The 26,883-nt window shown below is 54.2% G+C and overlaps 1 protein-coding gene across 1 annotated transcript; it reads left to right on the top strand.

The window, feature by feature from the left end:
• The first annotated feature begins 2,500 nt into the window (after positions 1-2,500).
• Positions 2,501-10,109, top strand: KRT8 (keratin 8). The gene is made up of 9 exons (XM_030322691.1): positions 2,501-2,945; positions 5,643-5,851; positions 6,465-6,525; positions 6,976-7,071; positions 7,694-7,858; positions 8,137-8,262; positions 8,962-9,182; positions 9,321-9,379; positions 9,685-10,109. The coding sequence occupies exons 1-9, from the start codon at positions 2,604-2,606 to the stop codon at positions 9,873-9,875; spliced, it is 1,470 nt and encodes a 489-aa protein (XP_030178551.1). The 5' UTR covers positions 2,501-2,603; the 3' UTR covers positions 9,876-10,109.
• Positions 10,110-26,883: the final 16,774 nt, after the last annotated feature.

Here is a 26,883-nt window from a genome sequence, read left to right as displayed (position 1 = left end):
CTGACAGATGAGATGCACATACTTCTAGCCTAGGATAGTTCTGCGCTGCCCCACAGCTTGAGAACCACAGGGCTCCTTGTAACCCCCTTTGTCCTCACCTAAACAAAATGCACTTTAGGAACCAGAAAGCCAGGTGGGTGGAGGCAGAGGGGCTGAGATGTCAGGACTGGCTCTGGGTAGTTCTTTTGTGCTCAGGATCCTTCCGCCCCCCCCCCCCAACATCCCCCCTCCTCCCCACCCACCCTGCCACCTCTGCCCCTAATCTGCCCTGGTCCACCTGACGACAGTTGTTGGGGAGGGGAAGAAGTGGGGAGCTGGTGTCCTCCCTCCCCAGGGCTGCCATACCTGTCTGACCAGCCCCTCCCTCTCTCTTTCCGGCTCAGCTCTCTGTCCCTGGTTTTGGCCATGGGCCCACATGCCCTCCCTTTGGTCTCTGGAAGGAGAAGTCTCTCTGCCTTGCTAGCGTGGGTGTTTGTTGCAGGGGTAGGGGGGCATGCATTCGATTCACTTTTTGGAAATCAAATCTTCTTTGAAGGGGCTGGGAGAGGGCCTGGTGCAAACAGGTACTCACTGGATTTCGCTGTGCTGGTCCAGCACCTCAGGAGGTGGTGGGGAGAGTGGGGAGGAGAAAAGAGGGGAGGGGAGAAAGGAATGTGGTCTTTGTGTTCCCTCTGGGAGTCTCTGACTCATCTTTCTGGAAGGGACTTACGAGTGTGTACTTCTGTGTGTATCTGTGCGTGCGTTTGGTCTGAGTGGAGCTTTTCTGTGTGTTTTTCTTTTTGGATTTATCTCCGTCGCCAAAGAGGGGGCTGCTGGGTCTTTCTGTCCCTCTGGGTAGGGGTCTGTGTGTCTCTCCTTCTGGAAGTCTGAGCGTGTCTGCTGAAGGATGGGAAGGGTCCTATATACCTGGCCTCCTGGCAGGTGGGGGCAGTCACTGTCACCCCTTTCCCTGGGGGGGGGGGCGTGTGCCGCTCAGCCATCTCCTCCAAGGGACTCAGGTTTCTGGCATCAAGTTGGATGTCACCCAGTCCCCACCTCATGCCCTGCAGGAACTTTCCGAAAATCTAGCCCCAGTCATCACTTAATTGCAGCTGGAATCTCTGCCTCAGGGACCCAAACCTCTTGCCTTACACCTGCAGCCTGCCCCGCCCAGCCCGCCCAGGCCCCGGGGTGCCCTGCACAGCTCCCCATTCTCCAACCTTCTACAGGTGCGTGTTCTGTCCCAACCTGCTGTCCTGACTCATTCTAATAATGGGTTCAGGGAGACAGGTGCAGGGACTCCTCCATCTCCTCCGGCCTGAGAAGAGAAAGAGGGGCCAGGTGGCTACAGCTTGACTCACCATCAGTGCCCCCAACTCCACCCCACCCCACACCTTCCTGCCTCAGGATCCTGCCTCCCTTCCTGTGAATTACCCCCTGGGCGCTATGGGAATGACTCACTCTTCCAAGGAGCAATTATAATGCAGCTTCCCTCTCTCCCGGGCTCCCCCATCTTTCCTTAGTCCTTATTTTTCATTCTCTGTGCCCTTTAGTAAGGCCTACAGTGTTCAGCCTGGCCCCGGGGAATCCTGGGATCTTGGGAGGAGAGGAAGGCACTAGGCCGTGTGCAGGAAAAGTGCTCTGTTGGATCTCACTTTATCTTGCACCTAGAGACCCAGAGGGAAGACAACCAGTGTGTATGCGTGTGTGTGTGTGTGTGTGTGTGTGCATTTATGCCACAATTATTTACCTGGCCCCTTTGGGCACTATAAAAAAAAGTAACTGAGGAGAAGGGGAGCCTGGGTGGCTCAGTCGGTTAAGCGTCCATCCAACTTCAGCTCAGGTCATGATCTCAGGGCTCGTGGGTTCGAGCCTCACGTTGGGCTCTGTGCTGACAGCTCAGATCCTGGAGCCTGCTTTGTATTCTATGTCTCCCTCTCTCCTGCCCCTCCCCCGCTCATGCTCTGTCTCTCAAAAATGAATAAATGTTAAAAAAATTAAAAAAAAAAAGCAACCAAGGAGATACCAGACAGTTGGTTGGCCTCAGGTTCAAGGATTTGGAACCTAGAGGGCCTGTCCTCCAGCCTGGGCAGAGTTTCATAATAACTCAACATGGAGACAACATGACGTGGTGTCTTTGGGGTGTTGGGGGTTCAGGGATCCCTTTCCTGCTATGCTTCTGAGTCCTTGCATTTATTTCTCCAAGGAGGGAAGGAGATGACGCCCAGAGTAGGACTGCAGCGGCTCGGTGACCCCAAGCAAGTCTCTTTGTTACGTGGGGCCCCTGCAAGGCAACTGTTCTCCCCAGTTTTACACTTCCGGAATCCTTCTTTTCTGAGCTTTTGGGGCAGTGCTAGAGTGGGCTCCTGGGTAGGAGCAGCTCTCTGCTGCCCCCACCTGAGTCCGGCCTGTAGGTGGCAGGTGTCGGGTTAGGCCCAGCCCCCTCAGGGCCTAGCCACTCAGGTACCAGGCTGATCCCCCTCCCCTTGGGCTGTGCTCTCTGTTATAAAGGGCCAACCCTGGGGAGCTCTTCCCACCATAGAAGCAGCTTCTCGGCTTCTTCTCGAACCTCAGGCAGGTTCAGCCTACTCGCCTCCACTCCAGCCTCCACACCGGCCTCCACCATGTCCATCAGGGTGACCCAGAAGTCCTACAAGGTGTCCTCCTCCGGCCCCCGGGGTTTCAGCAGCCTCTCCTTCACTAGTGCGCCTGGCTCCCGCATGAGCTCTGCCCTGTCCCGGGTGGGCAGCGGCAGCAGCTTCCGGGGTGGCCTGGGCAGCAGCATGAGTGTGGTTGGGGGCTATGGCAGGCCCGGCGGTATGGGGGCCATCACGGCTGTCTCAGTGAACCAGAGCCTGCTGAGCCCCCTTAAGTTGGAGGTGGACCCCAACATCCAGGCCGTGCGCACCCAGGAGAAGGAGCAGATCAAGACCCTCAACAACAGGTTTGCCTCCTTCATCGACAAGGTGAGGATAGCCCCCCCCCCCCCCCCGCCCCGCTCCGCCCCCCTGCGTGGCTGGCAGTGCCTGGGGCTTGCCAGGGGTCCCGACCGGTCTCTTGGTCACCCAGTCTGTGGGTACATCTCCAGCTCTCCACTGGCGACCTGTTGGGCGCCACCCACCCTGCAACACTCTCCCTTCCAGCGATGACTCAGTCCTCCCGTGCATTTTGGTTTGGGCTGGGGCAGCTGTGGGGAGAGGGTCCGGGCCGCTTCTGACTCTCAAACTTGAGGCTTCCTCCCTTCACGCATCTCACCCCTACCCGAGTGCTGACCGGGCTATGAAGCTTTAGACCTGGAAGAGCCTTAGCTGTTCAGTTGTGGGGTGGGAGGGAGGCCCCTCGTCCAGGTTCACCCTCTCCCTAGCCCTGCCCCTAGGGCTCCCCAAAGGTGCCCCTCTGCTTTTTTTTTTTTTTAATTTAAATAGGGTTCGATAGGATTCTGGAAGAAGGAAACGGGTGCCTTGACTCAACCAGGCAAATATTGATTGAGGCCTTTGTCGTCCCAGGGCCCGGGTGTGGGGGCACCGAGATGAGTCATCACCCGGCCCCTGCCCTGGGAACCCGCGGGGTGGGCGGGGTCGGGCGGGGCAGAGCCTCCGTTTCCCCCCCCCCCCCCCCCCCCGTCTCCCCCCCGCCCCGCCCCATGGGGTGAGGGGCTGAGGCCTTCCATCGTGGGGGAGCGCTCCCCTACTTGGGGAGCTCTTAGTTTCTGGGGGGTGGGGTCGGGGTGAGGGGACGCCAGGGCCTGGCTTCGGGAAAGCTCCATCCAGGATTCAAAGTCTGCGGGCGTTGGATACCTCGCCCAGGTTTCGTGTCCTGTTCAACCCCATAGTTTATGGCTTCAAATAAGGTGTCTGTCTGCCAACGCCCCTCTCCCCACTCGGCCCTTGGCCCCTTTCACTCTTTCCTACCCCGGCTCCGCCCCAACCTGGCTCCACTTTCCCGACGGCAGGCACCTGGCCGGGTTTTGCAGCCTGGATGTTTGCTGCCCCAGGGGCCCCGGTGGGGGTGGGGGTGGGGGGAGTGCCCAGCGCGCTGGAGGATTGGGCCACTCCCTGCTGAGTGGCTCCTGGAGGCATTGTGGGAAGGGAAGGAGGCAAATCCTGGGGCAGAGTGACGCCCTTAGGAATTGGAGTCCCCCAGGGAATTGGCACTCCCCTGTTTGTGGCCGGCTTGCTGCCCCCTTGGCCCAAAGCACCCTTGACTTTACTCCTTGACGGGGTTTTGTTAGCTTTGGGGTCCTCGCAAGTGAGTAGTTAGGCACCGGGCTCTGAGTCCGAGTTCCTGGATCACAGTACTCTGCCCTTCCCTTTGATGGGGCTATTTTGCCAAATCTGATCTCATCTATAAAATGGGCTTGATAATCCCTAAATCAAAGAGGTTTTGCCGATTCAAGCATATGATGTATGTAAAGAGCTTAGCAGTGCTTGGCCCATATTAAGCAGTCCAGTAAGGCTAAAGGTTAAAATCATGTACTCTTTATAATTTGGGGGCTGAATGACATGGGGAGAAAAGATTTCTAGAGAAGAATTTGTTGGCTCTAGACCAGACCCTTAAATCCACCTTCTCTTTTAAGTCCCCTCAGGTTAAAGAACAGAAAAAGTGACGACTTGGGGTTAAGAAAAACACATTCTTGTTTTTGGAACCAGTCTGTTATTCTTTCTTTTAAAAATTTCCTTTCTGGGGAGCTTGGCTGGCTCAGTCAGTGGAGTATGTGACTCATGATCTCGGAGTTGTGAGTTCAAGCCCCATGTTGGGTGTAGAGATTACTTAAAAAATAAAATCTTATATAAAAAAAATCCTTTTTGATATGCCCTAGTTTCTTCCTGAAATCTGGATCCCTTGAGCCCAAGGAACCCAGAAACTTTGTGTTTGGGGCAGGAGGAGAGGGCTGTGGATTCGGGGGTGGGGGTTAGTGGGAAGACCTCCGTGATGCTGGAGAATCACAAAGGGAGTGTGGTGGAGACGAGGTCTGCCTGGTCTCTTGCCCCTTTCCCAACGCCCAGTCACATCTGCACAGAGATAGGCTCCTGAAAGGGCCCGCCTGGGCTTCTCTAGGCTACCACAGGGTTGGGGAGACCCAGGCTCAGAGAGGGTAAGCAACTGAATGTTGCTCGGCACAGGTTGGTAGCAGCATTTGGCTAAAACCTGGGTCTTCTGGTCAGTGTTCTCCAGGCCGAAGAGCTCAAGTTTCTCTCTAATCTCTAGGAGTCCCTCAGAGCCACTCCCAATAATAATGATAATGACAGTAATATTTGATATGAGCCCTTGAATTTCCTTTTCAACCTTACATAAAGTATTAATCGAAACTTGGCTATTCTTGCTGATTTGTAATACACAGTCTAAGTAAAGAAGACCTATTCGTTCTACGACTATCGTTTCAGCGTAACTCCCCAGCTGATCCCTTCCATCTATGCGCTTGCCTATCATCCCCACTTGTCCCCACCCCAGCACTAGAGGCACATGGCCCCCTAGTCCACTGACCGCCGTGCTGTCTCTTTCAGGCCATTGGTGATTCTCCCAGAACAGCTAACCAGCTCTCTGGGTTCTGGAGACCCCACTGCCCGGGAAGTGGGCTAGAGGAAAGGACAGTGCTTGCTTCCCCCCACACTGCACCTGATGGCCTGATGTGGACCTTCTTGCTCCCTCCTTCCCTCATGCAGGTGCGGCACCTGGAGCAGCAGAACAAGATTCTGGAGACCAAGTGGAACCTCCTGCAGCAGCAGAAAACCGCTCGCAGCAACATGGACAACATGTTCGAGAGTTACATCAACAATCTCCGACGGCAGCTGGACACCCTGGGCCAGGAGAAGCTGAAGCTAGAGGTGGAGCTTGGCAACATGCAGGGCCTGGTGGAGGACTTCAAGAATAAGTGAGCTGCCCTCCCACCGCCCCCTACCGACTGAAGTCCTCCTGCCCTGCCTAAGACCCCAGGGCCCTCTGCTTGTTGGGCAGTGCAGTCCTATGTAATTAGGGTGACCAGAGGCCCAGGCTTTCCAGGACAGTCTAGGTTTATGCCCATGGTCCAGGCATAATTGTTAACAGCACCCACCCCCTTTCGATCTCAGAACTGTCCAGATTTGGACAACGAGGTGTATGTTAATATTTACGTCGTAAGCATCAGATGGGAGAGGCCTCTGGTACGTACCTGCAGCCCTGGCCTCATTTTCTCCTTACCCTTGATTTCCAGCACACCCCAGAAAGTTCTGTCTGAGGTCTCCTGTCAATCCCCGCTGCTAACCCTCTTCATATGCCTAATCCAATGTGCACACGTGGATTCAGAGAGGGGTTTCCTGCCACAGGCCTCCCCACTGGCTGATGATAGCCTGGGGTAGGGGTGGGGAAAGAGTTGACTGGTTGGGGCGGAAGCACCAGACCAGCCCTCGTGTCCTTCATGAACTGAGTTTCCTAGATATCGCCTCCCCAAATACTCAGGATAACCTCACCTTTGCCTTCACCCTGATTCTAATTCTGTTCCTCACCAGATACGAGGAGGAGATCAAAGAACGTGCAGACATGGAGAATGAATTTGTCCTCATCAAGAAGGTGAGGGAACACTCCTCCCCGACCAGACATGGGACGCGGGGCTTAGAGACCTGGATTAGGAGGTTTTCCGGGTTCTGTCCCTAAATGTGTCCAAGTAATGGGGCATTTGGGTGCCTCCCAGGTATACAGCATAGAAAGATAGACAAGGACTGAGGGATACTTAGGTACACTTGGACAGAACTCTGAACATTGATGTTAGGACGTGGTTAAGAAAATGGAGGTCTGGCCATGGAAGGGCCTCTTAGTGGAGGAGGAGGAGGGCTGCAGAAACTGAGGTAAACGTGTTTGGGCTGGGGATACAGGTGTGATGGGGCTGAGGCTGGAGAATCAGGCCATGGAGTGAGGTGGAAAAGTCAGTTGGTTAGAGGTTCTGTGTCTGGGCCATTGGGTGTCCCTGGTTGGGGTTGTGTGTGGACACTCAGCTCAGGCTGCCCCTCCCCTACCACCCAGGATGTGGACGAAGCTTACATGAACAAGGTAGAGCTGGAGTCCCGCTTGGAAGGGCTGACCGACGAGATCAACTTCTTAAGGCAGCTGTATGAAGAGGTATGTTCTTGGGGGCTGAGGACTGAGGGCCCCCCCGCCCTGTCAGAGGCTCCTCCCAGCCCCCAGGGCATCAGCAGACAGAGTATCACCAACTGAATGATTACAATTATTGACATAACCCAGCATGATGGTTCTATATGTTTTGCCCCCCCTGCATGAGGGTGAGGGAGGCTTTATTACCCCATTTCGTAGGCGAGAAAACAGGCTCGGGAGTGAAGTATCTTGTCCAAGGTCTTCATACAGAGTGGTGACCCAGCTACAACCTGAACCTGCTCTGTCCCCAGAGCCTTTGTTCTGAATCTTTGGGCCTTCTAGAAAGCTCTTCAGGGGCTTACTACTGGTAGCTGAGTGTGGAAGGGCGCTGCTGCTCAGGTTACTCACCTGAAGCCAGGTTGCCTTATTATCCTTATCTTCTTTCACCTGTACTTCCCCCCAGGTTTCAGGTCTTTGACATGTCTTCCTTCTTCAGGAACGTGGCCCTCTCCCCAGCTCTAACTCCACCTGCTTCTCTCCTCTGTTGCTGGCCTCCCTGCTTTTTCCCTAAAGAAGTCCCTTCTGCCAGAGGGGGCTTCTTGGGTGCAGGGACAGGGCCTTACCCCCCCACCCCACCTGCCCCCTACAGGAGATCCGTGAGCTGCAGTCCCAGATCTCGGACACGTCCGTGGTGCTGTCCATGGACAACAGCCGCTCCCTGGATCTGGATGGCATCATTGCCGAGGTCAAGGCCCAGTACGAGGAAATCGCCAACCGCAGCCGGGCTGAGGCTGAGACCATGTACCAGATCAAGGTGAAGAGTGGGGTCACTAGGCTGGCCCTCCCCTCTGGCTGGTTCTGTGCCCTAGTACTTAAGGAGGGAGCAGGATTTCAAAGTCGACCTTGCCTGCTGTGAGCTGGGCCTGCTGAGTGGGTACTGTGGAGACAGGGATATCCGTGTGCCTGGAGGTCTGGAAGAAGGCCGGCAGTGGTGTGTGCATGTGTGTGTGTGGGGGGGGGGGGTGGGGGGGTGGGGCAGGGGTGAGGTGAGATGAGCAGGGCACTTGCCTCACTCGTGCCTCATACCTGCAGTACGAGGAGCTGCAGACATTGGCCGGGAAGCATGGGGATGACCTCCGTCGCACGAAGACGGAGATTTCCGAGATGAACCGGAACATTAACCGACTCCAGGCTGAGATTGAGGGCCTCAAAAACCAGGTATGGGCTGGGCTGGCGGTGGGAGAGGATCCCTGGACATGTGTGGGTGACAGCGAGCAATGCAGCAGGGAGTGAGGGGCCTGGGAAAGAATCCTAGACCGGACTTCCAGGTTCTCAGGCTGCTCCTGGGAGGCTGAAGGGTGCGGAAAAGGTTCCTGGGGCCGTCGCAGGGGCCAGAGGGGGTGCGACAGACAGGTTGGGGTCCAGAATGGGTTGTCCCAAGCCTGCTTTATTTTATTGTCTTGTATATCAGGGTAAGGTCAGGCTCTGCTGCTTTTAACACAGTCTGGAAAGCAGAGAGCTGGCCCAGTTAGGGCGGGGATGATGCTTCATGGCGTCCCAGGTGAGAAGTTTGTGCAAGGAAGAGTCTGGGAACTGCTTGGATTTCCCTATTCTGGTTCCTTTTTTTTTTTTATTTCATTTATTTATTATAAGTAAACTCTATACCCAACGTGGGGCTTGAACTCATGACCCTGGGATCAAGAGTCACATGCTCCACCACCGCCAGCCACTGCCCCGCCCCACTCTATTTGGGTTCCTGAAGCTCATTGGTAGCATTTTCTTGGTGCTAGGTGGAGTTGGTTAATCTAGGTCAGGGAGAGGCTCTGGTCCCTAAAAAAGGGAAAGGGAAGGTGGGTGCAGGGGGAGGAGATAACCAGGCTCTGCCCTGACCTGCTTACCTTCTCCCTGCCCCCACAGAGGGCTTCCCTGGAGGCCGCCGTAGCTGATGCCGAGCAGCGTGGGGAGCTGGCCGTGAAGGACGCCAATGCTAAGGTGGCCGAGCTGGAGGCCGCCCTGCAGCGGGCCAAGCAGGACATGGCCCGGCAGCTGCGGGAGTACCAGGAGCTCATGAACGTCAAGCTGGCTCTGGACATCGAGATCGCCACCTACCGCAAGCTGCTGGAGGGCGAGGAGAGCAGGTGGGTGTTGGGGTCTCTGAGCGGCCCTGGCGCCCCAGCCCTGGGACCTGGCATGGGGAGGGGTGGGAATTGAGTCCCGTGGTCCTGGAACCAGGGTCAGGAGTTGGGTCTGATGTCCCGTGTGTCCTCTGGGTCCAGGCTGGAGTCTGGGATGCAGAACATGAGTATCCACACTAAGACCTCCACCGGCTACTCAGGTGAGTGTCCTGGCCCTGGGGTGCAGGGCAGGAGGGTGGGGCCTTTTCAGCCAGCTCCTATACGTCTCCCTCTTGTACAGGTGAGGAAACTGGGGTGCAGTCAGATGTCTTGTCCAAGGTCACCTAACTAATTCAAAGCTCTGTCCTACTCTGCTCCTGGTTTCCCCCCAGTAATCTTAAAATAACGAAGCAGGGTGATTTCCCAGGCCTGCGGACCGTGTAGGGAGTGACAGGGAACAGGGGACACGGAGCCTGATGTGTACATGGCCTTGTGCGCTCATGTGACTGCTTCTATCCCTGACCAGGTGGGCTGGTCTCAGCCTACGGGGGCCTCATGAGCCCTGGCCTCAGCTATGCCATGCAGTCTGGCTTCGGCTCTGGTGGGAGCTCTGCTTCCTCCAGCCGTGTCAGCTCCTCCAAGGCTGTGGTGGTGAAGAAGATCGAGACCCGTGATGGGAAGCTGGTGTCCGAGTCGTCTGACGTCCTGTCCAAGTGAACAACCACTGTGGTCTCTCCCAGCCTCCCCGCTCCAGTGGCTGCCATAGACCCTGTGGGGGAAGGAGCTGTGCAGGGGAGCATCGGGAACGGGAGGCCCACCTAAGCCTCGCCCCAGTCCTCGGCCTACCCTTAGGGGGAGTCCACTGCCCCGGGTACCCCCTCTTGCCCCCAGCTAAAAGCCAATTCAAGAGTCTTTTCCCAAATAAAGCCTCAGATGGCTCTGCCAATCCCACTTGGCTGTGTGCAGCCCGTGTTAAGGGGTGGGGTGGGGTGAGGTGGGGGAGAGGTGGTCGGGAGGCCTCTCTTGGGACTCAGAAGCTGGGGGGAGGGGGTCCTGGAAAGTAGGGGGCACCGGGGAGGAAAGTCTGGCCTTCTCTAGGCTGTTCCCAGAGAGACTTCTTTGCTGAAAGCCAGATGACGCCTTGCCCATTAACGTGCTCTTAAATACCCATTTCATTTTATCTGTGCAACAAAGCCTTCGAGGCCAGCAGAGCAGGTTTTGGGTGGTATTATCCGGAGAGAGTTCAGTTTCCTTTCTATAGCATCACAGGACCGCTTGCACATAGGGCCAAGTAACTGGCCCAGCTAGAAAGAGGAGGGTCTGGCATTGGAACCCAGTTCAGTTCCCAAGCCTCTCCTCTTCCTCCTCAGCCAGGCGCATGGCATTTTCTCGGTGGCCACAGATGTCTTTTTACCATCGTGATTCCTTTGCAGCTGAGGACCAAGGAGTCCTGGTTTTCCCATCCCTTCAGAAGCCCAGAGTCCATTTCTAGTAACTGGGTGTGTGTCACACCTGCAATTTCTAGAAGCCAAGATCGTATAGGACTTGGCATTGATAAGTGGGCTCTTCCTGTTCCACTCACGGTTGCACCCACCCTACAGTGGTCTTTGCCCCCCCCCCCCCACTTTCCACCCTTTTAAATGCACTTTTTATATTGTAGACACAGCTGAGTATGCGAAGGGCGTGTGCGTTCTGTGTTTGCATGTGGAGGGTGTGCTGTGTGTATATGGGTGTGGATATATTCTGTGGAATGTGTAAAGGGGTTTGCCTGTTTTTGCTGAAATGCAGCCTCCAAGGTCTAGGGCAGGACCAGAGGTTTAGGACACAGCGAGGTGGGGCAGCGCATCCCTGGCCTGTGGTTTCACTGCCACGACCAGGGAGTTCTAGGCTGATATGTTGGCCCCCTAGACTAAGTGTGGACAGGCCCTTATTTACTTTCCGAAACACCAAGGGAGAATAAACAAGACAATACAGAAGTGTGGACAGCTGGCACTGGAAGTTCAAGTTCTGGTCCTGCTTGTGGGTCTCCAAGCTTCTGTCCCCAGACCCTTGGTTTCCCAGCCTCTGGACTCTATCTTGCTACCTCCCTAGCCACCCACCTCAGTGAAGCTGCTTCCTGACTGATTCCCCTCATTCTACTGCCCCACCCCCTCCCGGGGCCAGGGTTCTGGACTCTGTTGCAATAAAGGACTTCCCTCTTCAATGATAAAACTAAGCACCATTATTTAGAACAGCACTGGGGTGCCTGGGTGGCTCAGTCTGTTGAGTGACTTGGGCTCAGGTCATAATCTCATGGTTCGTGAGTTCGAGCTCTGCGCCGGGCTCTGTGCGGACAGCTCAGAGCCTGGAGCCTGCTTTGGATTCTGTGTCTCCCTCTCTCTCTGCCCCTCGCCCGCTCGTGCTCTCTTTCTCCCTCTCAAAAATAAAGAAACGTAACCAAAAAATTTAGAACAGCATCATCTCTCTAATTATTGTGGCAGCAGCTTGAAGTAAATTCATTTTTGTTGCAACTTGCAAATGCATATACAACGCTAACCAGCCTTCTGCTCACGTGTGACTGACTCACCAGGTCCCAGGAGGTGGCAGGGTAGTGTTAGAGCCCAGAGCAAGCCCACCACGAAGTGAAAGGGACCTCTTGCCCACTGAGGCCCCGAGTCAATATTTTCTATTGTGCCCCCCCCCCCAATCCTTCTTGAAGCTAGCCACCTTTCTTATTAGGCCCTGCCCCCCGGGACAGTGGGCATGCAGGGGGCAGCCAAGGGTCCCACCAGTAGCCTCCTGGAATTTACTTCTACACCCCAGGTGTTTGTTCAGGGAAAGACAGAAAAGCTTTGGGGAGAATTCCTTTTCCCTCCCTCCCCCTCCTTCCTGTCCCAGTTGCTGTGTACCTACTATGTGATCAAGGTCACTCAGGAGATAACAAAATACCAGAGCTTAGACAAGGACACTGAGGAAGGATGGAAACGTTACTTCAATACCCACTTGAGGGCGGAGCTTGTCCATCACATTCCAGCCCTCCGAGGGGCCTGGGTATTAAAATCCCCATTTTATGCACAGACTTTGCATACGGTTACCCTGTAAGTGATGGAAGTGATGTCTGATGCTTGGACCAGCGGGCGCTTTTTTGACGATACTCGATTTTTATCATATGTACGCATGTCACACGCAGCTGAAAAAATTTAAGCTCGTTTTTGTTTTTGAGTAGATCTAAAGGTCCCCCATACACAATTCTAAGTACAAACGGCCTCCTTCCTCACCAGCCACCCGGTTTCTCGCCCAGAGGGTAACTAACATTACCTGTTTCTTGTAATTCATCTCAGCTAGAGTTTATGTACATATTAATTCCTTAGGTACATACATATATACAGGTGTACTTTTCTTTCACAAAGGGTTTTACACTATATGTAGTATTGTATGTCGTGCTTTGACATTCAGTCAGTGCCTGTTCTTCCATATCAGCATGCAAATTGTTGTCTTATGCTTTTTCAAAGCTGCATAATATTCCGCCTATGGATGCTATGTATGTATTAGTGTCAGGAAGTAAGTAAGTAAGTAAGCAAGCAAGCTCTATGCCCAACGTGGGGCTTGAACTCACGACTCTGAGATCAAGGGTTCTGTGTGCTACCGATCGAGCCAGCCAGGTGCCCCATATTACAAAAATTTTTTTAATTGAGTTTTTAATTTTAATTCCAGGATAAAGTCTCATATTTTATTTAACCAATCCTCAAATTGTGGGTCTTTTCAATCTTCTGCTATGACAGCAAAGTTGCAGTTAATGACCTTGGATACATGGCATACTGTACATGATGAGGGTATCTGAATAATTCCCGGAGTTGCTGAGTCAAAGTAAATGTACATTAAAAATTTTTTTTAAGGTTTTATTTTTTTTTTAATTTTTTTTCAACGTTTATTTATTTTTTGGGACAGAGAGAGACAGAGCATGAACGGGGGAGGGGCAGAGAGAGAGAGGGAGACACAGAATAGGAAGCAGGCTCCAGGCTCTGAGCCATCAGCCCAGAGCCTGACGCGGGGCTCGAACTCACGGAGCGTGAGATCGTGACCTGGCTGAAGTCGGACGCTTAACCGACTGCGCCACCCAGGCGCCCCTAAGGTTTTATTTTTAAGTAATCTCTACACCCAGCATGGGGCTTGAACTCACAACCTCAAGATCGAGAGTCGCATGCCCCACTGACTGAGCCAGCTAGGCACCCCTGTACGTTTAAATCTTCCATAGATATTAGAAAAGAAGCTTGTGTTTTTATAGGACTGAATTTTAGTTTTCTAGAAAATCTATGGGTATAGAAGGCCCATGTTTGACTATCCCAGGGAAATCAGACATTGCTCCTCAACTCTCACCCCTCCAGGAATAAAATAATGAATCTTCCAAGCATTTGTGGGCCATTCTTCATACATTGTCGTTTCAAGGTTTGCTCTGCCCTCCGAAGGTGATCTGGGCTAAGATGGCCCGTGATCACCTTAGGTGATCTAAAGCAGGCTCAGGAGGAGGTCCGGACAGAACTAGGGTGCAAGGTGGTGGGAAGGGAGGAGGCTGCTGGGAGAAGTACCCCGTGAGGAAGAGAAGAGGGGGCTGGAGATCAGCTGGCCAGTGGGCCAGCCACAGGCTTCTTCTTTGCATATCCTGGTCAGTGTTAGCTGCTTTGCCTATTCGGCACCCCTTCTCCTGTTCTGGTAACAGAACAAACACTCCGCCTACCTGGCCACTCCCACTGTATCCCCCTTCTTTTCAGGAACTGTCCTTTCCAGCTCTAGCCTGTGGTTCTGGTGGGCCTGCCAGTCACAGTACCTCTTCTCTGGGCCCACGGAGGGCTGGAGTCAGCCTGGCCAATCAGAGAACAAAGCCTTTGTTCCTTTTTTGCTGAAGTGTAACATAGATGTAATAAAGGGCAGAAAGGGCTTGATGGATTTCTGCTTATATCTTCCCACGTACAACATAGAACATTTCTTGTATCATAGAAGCTTTCCTTGGACTCCTTGCCAGAGTGCGCTTTTTTTCTTTTCTTTTTTGATGTTTATTTATTTATTTTGGAGAGAGAGCACAAGCAGGGGAGGAGCAGAGAGAGAGGGAGACACAGAATCCAAAGCAGGCTTCAGACCCCGGGCTGCCAGCACAGAGCGGGACAGTGCGGGACTCGAACCCACGAACTGCGAGATCAAGACCTGAGCCGAAGTCGGACACTTAATCCACTGAGCCACCCAGGCGCCCCCAGAGTGCACTTTTAAAAGTACAAATGAGGGGCACCTGGGTGGCTCAGTCAGCTGAGCATCTGACTTCAGCTCAGGTCGTGATCTCATGGCTCGTGAGTTTGACCCCGCATCGGGTTCTGTGCTGACAGCTCAGAGCCTAAAGCTTCCTTCTGATTCTCTCTCTCTCTCTCTGCCCTTCCCCTCTAGCGTTCTGTCTCTCTCTTTCTCTCAAAAATAAATAAATATTAAAAAAAAAGTACAAATGAAAAATAAAAGTAGAGATCAGACTTGGTTACTCTCTTACTTAGAACCCTCTAATGTCGGGGTGCCTGGGTGGCTCAGTGGGTTAAGTGTCCAACTCTTGATCTCGGCTCAGGTCATCATCTCATGGCTCGTGGGATCGAGTCCTGCGTCAGGCTCTGCCCTGAGAGCGTGAAGCCTGCTTGGAATTCTTCTCTCTCTGCCTCTCTACGTGCACACACGCACCTGTGTGTGTGCCTTTCTCTCTCTCTCTCTCTCCCTCAAAATAAATAAACATAAAAAAAAGAACTCCTTGATATAGACACTCCCCACGTCCTGCCTCGGCCCACAGTTTGGGCCTGCTCGGCCTCTGCCTACTCCTCAGGCCTCCTCCTGGCCATTGTCTCCTGTGTTCTCGTTGACTCAGTGATGTGGGCTTTTTGGTGCTTGGTCACACTTCCTTCTGCCCAGGGCCCTTGCACATGCTGTTCTGTCTTTTTGGGGACATGTTGCTTTTCTATGCACACATAGCAGTTTCCTATTCTTTTTTCATGGTGCAGCACAATGCAGCTTCTGCAGGAAAGCCTTCTAGACACGTGGGCTGGGTGGGCTATTTCTTTAAAAAACAATTTTTTTTTTTAATGCTGATTTATTATTGAGAGACAGAGAGACAGAGCATGAGCATGGGAGGGGCAGAGAGAGTGGGAGACACAGAATCCGAAGCAGGCTCCAGGCTCTGAGCTGTCAACACAGAGACGCACGCGGGGCTGGAACTCACAAACCGCGAGTTCATGACCGGAGCCGAAGTGGGACGCTTAACCTCCTGAGCCACCCAGGCGCCCCGGGGCTGTTTCTATAATAAGTTCTCAAAGTATCCTGTACTTTCTCCTTGTAGACTATCACCCTCTGCTCATCTGTAGTGATGCCTTATTCATGTCAGCCGTGCCTGATAGACTGGAAGCTCCACTGGGGCAGGGACCACATCACATCTGCCCAGTTTTTCCTTATCTTCAGTACCTAGCAGAGTGTCCGGCATAACGTAGGTGATCAAGAAAAAAAATTATTAAATAAAAGAATAAGTGAGCCATTTCCCTATTGATGGTCATCTGTTTTTTATTTGTTTTCTGCTATTTTAATCCTTTAAAAGTCCTTCCTTAGGGCTGCCTATCTGGCTCAGTCAGCTGAGCATGTGACTCTTGATCTCAGGGTTGTGAATTCAAGCTCCCTGTTAGGCACGGAGCCTACTTAAAAAAACAATGTCAGGGCACCTGAGTGGCTCAGTCGGTTGAGTGTCTGACTTTTGATTTCGGCACAGGTCATGATCCTAGGGGTAGTGAGATTGAGCCCTGCACCTGTTTGAGATTCTCTCCCTCTGCCTCTCTCCCCCACTCATGTGCTCTCTCTCTCTCTCTCTTTCTTAAAAAAAAAAAAAAAAGGTTAAAAAAAAAAAGGGTGCCTGGCTGGCTCAGTTGGTGAAGCACGTGGCTCTTGATTTTGGGGTTGTGAGTTCAGGCCCCCACTGGGTGCAGAGATTACTTAAAACTAAAACCTTAAAAAAAAACAAACAAAAAAATCCCTCCTTCTTTTAGGGGAAAAATGATCAATTTGCTCATACCTAGTCCAGAAACTGCTGATGTGGTGGTCTTTTTTTTTTTTTTAAGTTTATTTATTTATTTTTCAGAGAGAGCGCGAGAGAGAGATAGAGAGAGCAAGAGTGGAGAAGGGACAGAGAGATAGGGAAAGAGAATCCTAAGCAGCCTCCCCCCACTGTCAGTGCAAAGCCCTACTCGGGGCCTGAACTCATGAACCGTGAGATCATGACCTGAGCCGAAATCAAGAGTCAGATGCTTAACCAACTGAGCCACCCAGGTGCCCCTGATGTATTGGTCTTTTAAAGCATGTCCCTTAGGGGTGCCTGGGTGGCTCAGTCCGTTAAGCGTCCGACTTTGGCTCAGGTCACGATCTCGCTGTCCGTGGGTTCGAGCCCTGCGTCAGGCTCTGTGCTGACCGCTCAGAGCCTGGAGCCTGTTTCAGATTCTGTGTCTCCCTCTCTCTCTGACCCTCCCCCGTTCATGCTCTGTCTCTCCCTGTCTCAAAAATAAATGTTAAAAAAAAAAAAAAAAAAAAAAAAAGCATGTCCCTGCAAAGTGGCCTCGGCCCCACATCAGCAACTGTGGCCTTCGGTAAGTGCCTGGGAAGGAGTGGGAAAGCAGGCTTGGGACCAAACTTGGCCCAAATGTGCATAGCTAGCAGTGTGGGCCTGGTGCCTGGAGGGTGGGGATGAGGATGGCAGAACTGAATCCAAAGACACCTACGACAACGACAGGGTCCTTGGCTTCAAACGACTTCCAGCTTACCCGGGAAGACAATACACAACCCAGAAAAGTCAACTTCACTTGCTCATTCAGCAAGCCGTTGGTCACCTGGGAGGAGGCAGACGGTCAGGCACAGGGTAGAAGAGGGCTGGACGTTTGGCACGTGGCAAGGTGAGAAGTCGCTATGCATGATGGACTCAGTGATGATTTAGGGAGCACTGACCACGGGTGGTCCCCCAATTCGCGTTCTCTCCCCCTTTCCTCAGTAGTTTGCCACTTTTAGGTGGGCACATGGCCATGTAGACTAAAGCCTGCATACTTCTGCCTTCCCTGCAGTTAGCTGTGGCCACGTGACAAAAGGATAGAAGTGGAGGGTGCAACTTCTGGGAAGTATCCTAAAAGGGAGGGAGTGTGAACTGCTCCCTTCACCCCTCCCTTCTGCTGGTGGGAATGCATACGAAATGGCTGCAGTTCAGCAGCTATCTTGGACCATGAGGTGACCTGGGGAATGAAAGCCATCCTTAGAGCAAAGGAGAGATGAGACTTGGGTCCATGGCACCATGGGATGCCATACTAGCCTTGGACAGATTATTTCCATGTCTGGACATCGGGAGAGAAATAGACTTCCATCTGCACTGAGGCATTGTTATTCTTTTTTTTTTTTTCTGTTACGCTTACCTGAAGCCAATCTTTTTTTTAATTAAAAACAAATTTTAATGTTTATTTATTTTTGAGAGAGAGAGAGAGAGCACAAGCAGGGAAGGGACAGAGAGAGAGAGGGAGACACAGAGTCTGAGCTGTCAGCACAGAGCCCGACACAGGGCTTGAACCCACAGACCATGAGATCAGGACCTGAGCCGAAGTCGAATGCTTAACCTACTGAGCTGCCCAGGTGCCCCCTGAAGCCAATCTTAATACAATGAGCATATTAGCCTGACTCAGGGGTATAGCTGCCAAAGGAGCCTAGAAGATGATCAGAGAGGGGGCTGGCTGGGGTAAGCAAACTGGCTTCCAGCCCCGTCCTGCCTTTGACCTGCTCTGGAAGGTTTGGAAAATCTCTGTCTTCTCTAGGCCTCAGTCCGCTCTTCTTGAACGGGGTTGTTGGACTCTTTGGCTGCTAAGATCTCTTCTTCCCCTGCCATTTTAATCTTCTGGCTATTTCGGTGAGCCCTGGAGGCCCGGAATGCTGCGCTGGGGAAGTTGTACTCGATCTGAGAAGCGGTGGGGGTCACTGGGGATTTTTCCCGGCGGGGGGGGGGGGGGGCAAAGAAGTGAAGTGAAGGAGGAAGTACTTTAGGAAGATGAGCCTGGCAGCTCCTGGCAGGGACGCGTGGTGACATGGGGTGGGCTCTGGGTGAGCATCAGAAGGCCGGCTCTCCCCCTCACAGGGTCTGTGGACACCCTGCCTGCCCTCTCCGAATGCCAGTTTGCTGCCGGTGACATGGGAATGATCAACACCATCCCCGGGGGGTTGGGGCTGGAACTCGGTAATGAACGTGAAGGTGTTCTGTGAGCCATACATGGTGGTGCCTGCTCTTTCCCTCAGGAGCCCTTTCAGGATGAGTCCTCTCTCTGCCTTCCCTTCTGTGTCTGTCGCTCACCCCCGTGACCCACTCCCCAATAAGACCGGGGAGCCCCACGAAGCATGGCGCTGGCATTATGGCCGAGGGGCCCTCAGGCAACTGCCCACTCCGGTCCCCTCTCCACCTCCACGCCCCAATTTCGCCCTCTCCTGTGTCGGGCGTCTTTGCAGATGTCAGAGAGCTTACGAAGGCTTCACTGGGTCTGGTTCTCACATGTTCTCTGTGAGGAAGGGTCACATCTCATTTAACAGGTGAGGGACGGGGTCTGAGGCCAGGGAGGGAAAGTCATTTCCTCAGGGTTGCCCGGTTGTTTGGTGGCAGAGAGTGGATTGGAAAAAGGAGCGCTAAATCTGGATTATTATTTGACCTGTCCAGACCCTTCTAACCTGGGGGGGAACTTGTGGGTTAAGAGGAGAGGACTGTGGAGTAGGCCAGGCTGGTGGGCCGCCGCGGGGCTGGGGGAGGGGCAGCTGGGCTTCTGTGACCTTGAGGCCCGTGCGTCACTTCGGGCAGGCTTCAGGTGCCCCCTGGCGGGAACTTTGGGGAGTGCGCAGCCAATCCGTTTCCTCGCTGTAGCCTGCTTCTGGCTTCTGGATGGTTCCCCTGACGCTACCTTTCCTTCCAGCTGCTGGTCTACCTGTGGGACTTATTGCAACAGTGAGAACGTGAGCAACTTGGAGGATTTTTTTGGTGGAGGGGGTTAAAAATTCAAATGCCAATGGGGGCCAGAGAGCTAAGGTAAAAGAGGGAAGTTGGTCTGGGGTGAGAAATTGTGGAGAGTCACAGGTTGTTTGCACATAAAAATTGCTGGGGTAGGGGCGCCTGGGTGGCTCAGTTGGGTTAAATGGCCGATCGTGACTCGGTTAAGCAGCCGACTTTGGCTCAGGTCATCATCTCACAGTTCGTGAGTTCGAGTCTCGCATCGGGCTCTCTGCTGTCAGTGAGGAGCCTGCTTCGGATCCTCTGCCCGCGCCCCCCCCTCCCGCCCCTCCCCTGCTTGTGCTGTCTCTCTCTCTCTCTCTCAAAACTAAATAAATACTAAAAAAATTGCTGGAGGTATTCTTCACATTCACAAAGAACTATGCTTTCCCACTGTCTTTTTGGAAACATGCCGGCTGTTCATCCTCCCACTGTAGACTGAAAGATAAGCATAGGATGGGTTATTTTTCTTTCTCTATCTCATCTTTTCTCATTTTCTCATTCTTTTCTCTATTTCGTCTTTACCCTAAGATGGCCCAAGTATAGACATGGCATTGGACACTCAGCTTCAATATGGGGACAGCGAAAGGGCATGGTGAGGACTGTGGCAAACCAGAATTACTTACAGTACCTGAGCCAGAGGCACCCCTTGCCAGGCGTTTTGACAGCCCTGCTCTGTTATCCTCTGCCTGTGCCCCTGCATCCCTGGTGGTGAGTCCGAGGGGCCAAGGGAGTGTGCCCACCCACAAAGCCTGGGTCTCCCCATCCTGTCCACATGGCCCTAAGCTCACTTCCAGGAACTGCTTGGGCTTCTTCCCTGGGTCCTCCTCCCTTTGCACCTAGTCCTGGCGAGGGGATGGCTGATTTGGGGGTGGGGGAGTCTCTAGAGCTGCCCTGTCCCACCAGGCAGCCGCCAGCCACGTGTGGCCAAGAACTTTGAATGTGGCTAGTCTGCATTGAGATGTGCTGTAACTATAAGATACACACCAGCTCTTGAAGACAGTGTGAGAAAAGATGAATATAAGAGATGAATAATTTTACATATTGATTACATGTTGAAATCATATTTTGCATATATTGGGTTAAATAAATACACCATTCAAGTTAATTCTACCTATTTCTTTTTACTTTACGAACGTGGCTACTAGAAAACTAAAAATTCAGGGGAGCCTGGACGGCTCAGTTGGTTAAACGTCTGACTTCGGCTCAGCTCATGATCTCAGGGCTGGTGGGTTTGAGCCCCACGTCGGGCTCTGTGCTGACAGCTCAGAGCCTGGAGCCTGCTTCGGATTCTGTGTCTCCCTCTCTCACTGCCTCTCCCCTGCTCGCACCCTGTCTCTCTGTCTCCTTCTCTCAAAAATAAACACACACACACACACACACACACAAAGAAAACTAAAAATTCGTATGTAGCTTGCATTTGTAGTTCACACTGTATTCCTGTTGGGTTGGTACAGCCAGCCCTTGGAAGAGTTGTCCTGGTGACCCCTCCAAATGTGGGGTGAGGTACGGGATGGACCTGGGTTGGAAGGGGAGGGGAGCTGTAGGCCTCCTTTTGTACCCTTTGGTGCCTGCCCAAGTGTTGGGGCCAGGCCCTGGGCAGCATCTTTACTCAACCCCTGCCTGCTGTAGACATGCAGGGTCTAGAACTTTTATCCAGAATTTTCAGAACTTACAACTTTGCAACAGAAATTGGAAATCGGAATTTTTGCATGAAATCTGATTTTAAAAAGTTTTTATTTTATTTTATATATATAGAGAGAGCACAAGTGGGGGAGAGGGGCAGAGGGAGAGAGAGAGAATCTCAAACAGGCTCCCCACTCAGCAGAGCCCGACGAGGGGCTCCATCCCACAACCCTGAGATCATGACCTGGGCTGAAATCAAGAGTCGGTATGCCCAACTGACTGAGCCACCCAGGCGCCCCATGGAATCTGATTTTTCAATGTTGACAGCTAATTCAAGTGTTTAGGAAAAAACAGTCTAAGAGCACACAAGCCAGGGAAAACACAAGCCAGGCTCTGGTTCAAAGAGGGGAGACTGAGGTCAGAGAGACAAAGTTGGAATTGGTTCCCACAGCAAAGGAGCCCACACCACCATGCAAGGGACTGTGGGAAGCATAGAAAAGGAGCTGGAAAATCTCCAATACCAGTCTCCACCCCCATTTGCCACACTTTGAGTCCAGTATTGATGTTAGGGGCCAGTGCAATGGTGGGGACCCAAGGGACGCAGAAAATCTTGGATTTTCATCGTTCCCTGAAGCCCGCTGCTTAGCCCGTCTGGACCTTGGAAGACTGGGCACTAACACTGGGCCATAGTCTGAGGGAAGGTTGAATTTGAGCGAATAGAAGGTACCTCAGATGTCCACTGGGGGGCAGCAGAGGAGTAGGGAAGAAGCCCGTCTACACGCTCCTTAGAGCTGAGTTGGCAGGACTGCCCCGCCCTCCCCACTCCAGGAGCCAGAAGGGGGGAGGTCCCTGGGCTGCAGTCCACCACAATCCCACAAGGTGCTATCCTGCAAATCAGAGGATGCTCCCATCCTCCTGGGGGATTCAGCCCTGGGCACGGCTTGGTGAGTGGAGCTTGGGGAGGATTTCAGTCCCCATTTACCTATGTCTTACACACCTGACAACCTAGGGGCCAATGCTGTGGTGGTGGGGAGCTGGGGGACGAGGGCCCCCAGGAGTTGAGTGGGGTGTGTCCCCTGCTACAGGGCACTGGAAGGTTGAGTTCCATGAGAGAGGTGGCAGGGGCTCCCCTAGAGGGCGCCACACTGCCAGGTGCCAGTCCACTGGGTCCCGCCTCTCCAGCAGCAAAGCCAGCGGAGGCCAGGGTGGGAGGGCTATGCTGAGGAAGAAGGGCTGGCTGGTGAAGCTGGGGACAGGACCCAGGAGGATGTGCACAGCAGGCGTGGGAGGGGACGGGTCTTGGTTCTGGAAGAAGGGACATCTACCCCATCAGAACATGGCTGCCCCCCCCGGCCTGGTCAGCAGCACAGAGCCCTGGTACTCTTGTTTTGGAGGTTCAGAGAGGGAAGTCACTGAGTGTCTCAGCAGAGCCAGGATAAGGACTTGAGTGTCCGTGCTCCCAGGCAGTGCTCCTGTCTCCACAGCACTCCTTTGGGTTGATTCTGATCATGTCGCCCCCTGGCCAAATCCCTTCATTGAAGACAACCGAGCCCCTGAGCTTGGCACTCAAGGCCCTGCCTGCCCTGGCTGAAGACCATCCCTGCAGCCACAACCCCCGCCATTCCCCCCCCCCCCCCACCCCCACCATTGCAGGTTCCTGGAGGAAGCCTCCTGGCGCCTCTCAGTCTTTGTGTGTGCTCTCCCCCTGTCCGCGATGTGCATCTCCTGTCCGGCCCCTCTGAGGCTGGGCTCCCTCGCTGCCCTGCACTCCACCACGTGGCCTGTGCACTGTGTTGCAGCTTCCCCAACAGACGGTGACGTTGGTGAGGGCTGAGTCGGCCTGGAATGCATCCTGTGTCCCCGTGCCTGGCACAGAGCGAGCGATCGTAAATATCTGTTGTTTCAATGAAAGGGAGGCCTCGCCCTGCCGGCTGCAGCCTCGCCGTCACGGAGAGAAAACAGGCATGTGCGTGCATATGTGTGTGTGTGTGTGTGTGTGTGTGCACTTGTGAGCACACATGTATGTGGTGCAGCGCACACACAGAGGGCCTCGGGCAGCAGAGATAGGGAATAATTCATGGGGGAGGCTGTACGTGCACAGGCACAGACAGGCACAGACAGGCACAGGCAGATGGCATCGACCCGGAAAGACACAGCGCTCTGTACGTGGTGGGGGATTTGCTTTTTAACCAATATTGTCCTTGTTGTATACCATACACACAGGGGCGCTCATGCCATAAGTATATAGCTTGATGGGTTTTCACAAACTGGGCGCCCTGATCGCGAAAGAGCAGGGCAGACCCCCAAAGCCCCCAGTGGGAGCTTTTAAAATGCCTGTTGCTTGACTCTCAAGCCAAGAGAGGGAGGCAGAGAGGAGCGTGGAGAGGAGAGAGTCTGGGCGTTCAGATCGCCGCCTCTCCCGCTTGCAGGCTCTGGGCCTCCCAATTTTGCCAGAGGAGCTTTACTGCCTTTTGGACGCAGGCCCCGTCCCTGATGCCTCTGCCACCATTTTGTCACTGTCCCTCTTCTGTCAGCACCCGGCCTGCTGGGCCCCTGCAGGGCCCCCTGCCAGAGCCTACTCCTTTTCCTTGTCCACCTCAGGTACCAGAGGGTGTCTATGCTCAAATCAGCCCCCTGGCCAGTTTTGCTTCTCTTCCTCATACCTGGGGGGGGGGGCGGTCTGTGAGAGGGCATGGCTTCTGGGATGACATCCCCCAACCCTCTGCCCTGGCCTGACTGATCAGAGCTGCAGAACAGGAATAAGGCATGGATCACACGAAGCCCACCCCGAAGTCTCGGAAGTGCAAACACAAGGGGTGTGTGTGCGCGGAGCCCTGCGCCCCCAGAACCAGCTGTCTCAGGGCACAGCTGGCATGACCGTTCGGGACGATTATAAACACCCAGCGGTCTGCGCAAGTCTGTGTGACGGGCCACGCGCAGGGCACTGTTTTCGACCGTGTATATTTCCCGAAGGCTGCCTGAAACTCTGTGTCTGTGATGGGGCTCTGGGTGACTGGCAGTGCCGGGGCCCCGGCTGTGATGGGCTGGGAGCAGACGACTGAGTGGTCGCGTGTGCGCGGCTGCATGTCGTCGGGCCATGAGACAGCGCTGGTTGTGTGTGTGCTTGAAAGCCCGCGAGTATGGACAGATGCCCGCGGGCTAGGGGACAGTGTGATGGAGCTGTGGCTCTGCGTGTGTTTGCTCACTGCAGTCGGGAAGTCACTGGTTGCTGGGGGACCCAGGATTGCTGAGGGTCAGTCAGAGGCACCTGATCATCTTCAGGTCAGTCTGAAGGAGAAGGGAGCAGGGTGTCGTGGTGGGGACTCTGGAAGGGCTGTCCCTTTCCCCTAGGGTCTTGCCAGCAGGCCCTTCCTTGTAGCCACCCCCCCACCCCCCACCGGCTCTGGGGATCAGGCGCTGTGCCGACTGCCTGCAGAAATGGGCTAGGTGGAGCCCAGGCTGGGGCCCAGATGCTGAGGTGGCAGGCCTAGGAGGAGGAGGTGGGGCCAGCGACATGCCACAGCGGCAGCCGGGAGCTAGGGCGCCCTGCCCTGTGCTGAGCTGGCAGCTGGCGCTGGGAGTGGGCGGGGCCCCACCCGTGCAGGCCAGGGCAGGCCAGGCAGGGTCTGTCTCAGGCCAGGGAGGGGAGACAGCTAATGGGGCAAGCCTGGGCCTTGTTTGGTCAAGATGCAAGCTTGAGGGGCAGTGGTCCCTGCTGGGGGAATTAATTCCTTGTGTGAGGGGGGCGGTGTGCCTGCACCCTCACTCCTATTGTATGTGTGTTTGATTTACGTTACGTATTTGTGTGTCTGTCTCGTTGGGTGCGTGTATCCGTGGGCCGTGGGCGGTGGTGTGTGTGTGTGTGTGTGTGTGCGTGTGTGGCTGGCACCCAGGCATGTGTGCGTGAGGGTCTTGCTCGGATGTGTCTGTGGACAGGCCGTGTGCCCGCACGACTGCTATGTCACGCTTGTGGAAGACATCTGTGTAAGGCAGGGCAAGCTTTCTCCAAGGCCTGTGTGTGCGCGCGCATGATTCACGAAGGTTCTAGGTGCAGATTGCCGAGGGGCGGTGGTTGGCAGTGGCCTGTCCCCGGTGAGTGGGCACAGAGAGTGCAGGGGGCTGGGCTTCCTGGGTTGTTTGTTCAGGACCTGGAACCTGCTTGTTTCTGCAACAAATCCACATGTTCTTCCTGTTCCCCCATCACCCCCTTTTTGGGAGTTCTGACGGCGTGTGTGTGTGTGTGTGTGTGTGTGTAATGACCTACAAACCATTTACCGTTCTGTGTAACCACTCCACTGGTTATATGTGTTTGTAGCAATCCTAAAAACCACGTGTGCCGCGTGCAGCGTGTGAAATATACGTGTGTAAGTGTGACACATACCCCTGTGTGTGTCCATGTGCAACAGCCCCCACAAAACATCGGGTATGTGCGCGCGCGTGTGTGTGTGGCTCCCGTGCAGTATAAGGATCTAGCTGACCGTGTCCCTCAGCCTTCTCTCTGCTGGGAACCTGGCACATACATTCTGTTGCTCCTCCAAAGCCCACATGCCCTGACACTCAGTTTCTTTCTGTTCCGCTCCCTGGTCCCCACCCCACTCCCTCTCACAGCCCGCAGGGATCCTTCCCTGGGCTAGGAAATTCTGGGCCCTTCTGTGAAGTCAGTGGTTTCCCCCAAGTGTGCCATGGTACAATGGGGCCAAGTGGAGGCTGCCGCCAGCTCAGGGGTTTAGGGAGCAGCCACAGCCAGCGGCAAGAGCATACGTTTTGCCGCCAGACAGACCTGGGGTCAAATTCAGACTCTCACAAACTATACGTGTGTGACTCTCTATGCCTCAGTTTCTCCGAGGCTTATCTTTAGAGTTGCTGTGAGAAGCAACGGATGAGAGGAGCGTGAAACTTCTAGCATAGGGCTTGGCATGCAGTAGTCTCTGGACATGGGTCCTTTTCTTCTCAAGGGATGGCTTTTTTTTTTTTTTAATGTTTATTTATTTTTGAGAGAGAGAGAGAGAGAGAGTGCAAGTAGGGCAGGGGCAGAAAGAGAGAGGGAGACACAGAATCCGAAGCAGGCTCCAGGCTCTGAGCTGGCAGCACAGAGCACGACGCGCGGCTCGAACTCACGAACCATGAGGTCATGACCTGAGCTGAAGTCTGATGCTTAACCAACTGAGCCACCCAGGCGCCCCTCAAGGAATGGCTTTAAAAGCACTGTGAGATCTTGCAGGTAAGGCCCAGGGGATGGAAGGATGCTTTGAACCTCATGTGCAGGGTAGCATCTGGTCTCTGACCTCCAGGGGCCCTGTAGCATGGAGGTGGGCAGAGCCGGAGCCAGAGAACTCTCCCAACGTAGCCTCTGACAGACTGGTCTGGGCCTCTCTGAACCCAGGCCTCAAAGAGGCGTGGAGGTGGTGTCCAGGATGTGTTTGGAGGGCCTTGCGGGGGGGGGGGGGGGGCGGTGCAGAGATGATCTTGAAAGGGTGGTCAGGGAATGACACTCCAAATGGAGACTCAAAAGAGTACCATAAACATCAGCGGGACCCACAAAGATCTGGGAGAGGGAGACACAGACACTTCCCGAAGGATAGGCACGGCTTCCCGTTTCAGAAGGACAGAAGTCCCCACCACCCCAAGGGTAGACACTCGGATCCCCCAGAAAACCAGACACCAGACTGTGCGCCCTACAAAGGACCCAGTTTAGATGTCCCGCGCGCTCTCCCTGCTGAGTCAGGCGGGCCTAGCTTAGCAGCGGGCAGGTGTTGGCTGGAAGCTACTGGGCATTCGTCCAACTCCAGGGGTGGGGGATGGGGGGTTAGGGTGAGTCACCGAGAGGTGCCCCGCGGGAGCCGCCCTGGGCCCTGGGGCCGCCGTGGGAGCGCTGGGGCCCAGCCAATCACCGGCTGCCACCCGGCCTGGAGCTCTGGCCCCGCCCCCGCGGGGGTGGGGGGGTGCGCTGGCTTCCCAGCTCCCAGGGTCCTTTGCAGCCCAAGGGACCTCTGATGAGACACCTGGCCCGATCCTATGGTCAGTGCTTCCCGAGGGGGGTTGTAGGAGACAGCACTG

This window comes from Lynx canadensis, chromosome B4 (genome assembly GCF_007474595.2).
Source record: "Lynx canadensis isolate LIC74 chromosome B4, mLynCan4.pri.v2, whole genome shotgun sequence".
NCBI classification, from domain to species: Eukaryota; Metazoa; Chordata; class Mammalia; order Carnivora; family Felidae; genus Lynx; species Lynx canadensis.
The sequence above is the reverse complement of the archived record's forward strand: the minus strand, read 5'-3'. Positions and strand labels throughout refer to the sequence as shown.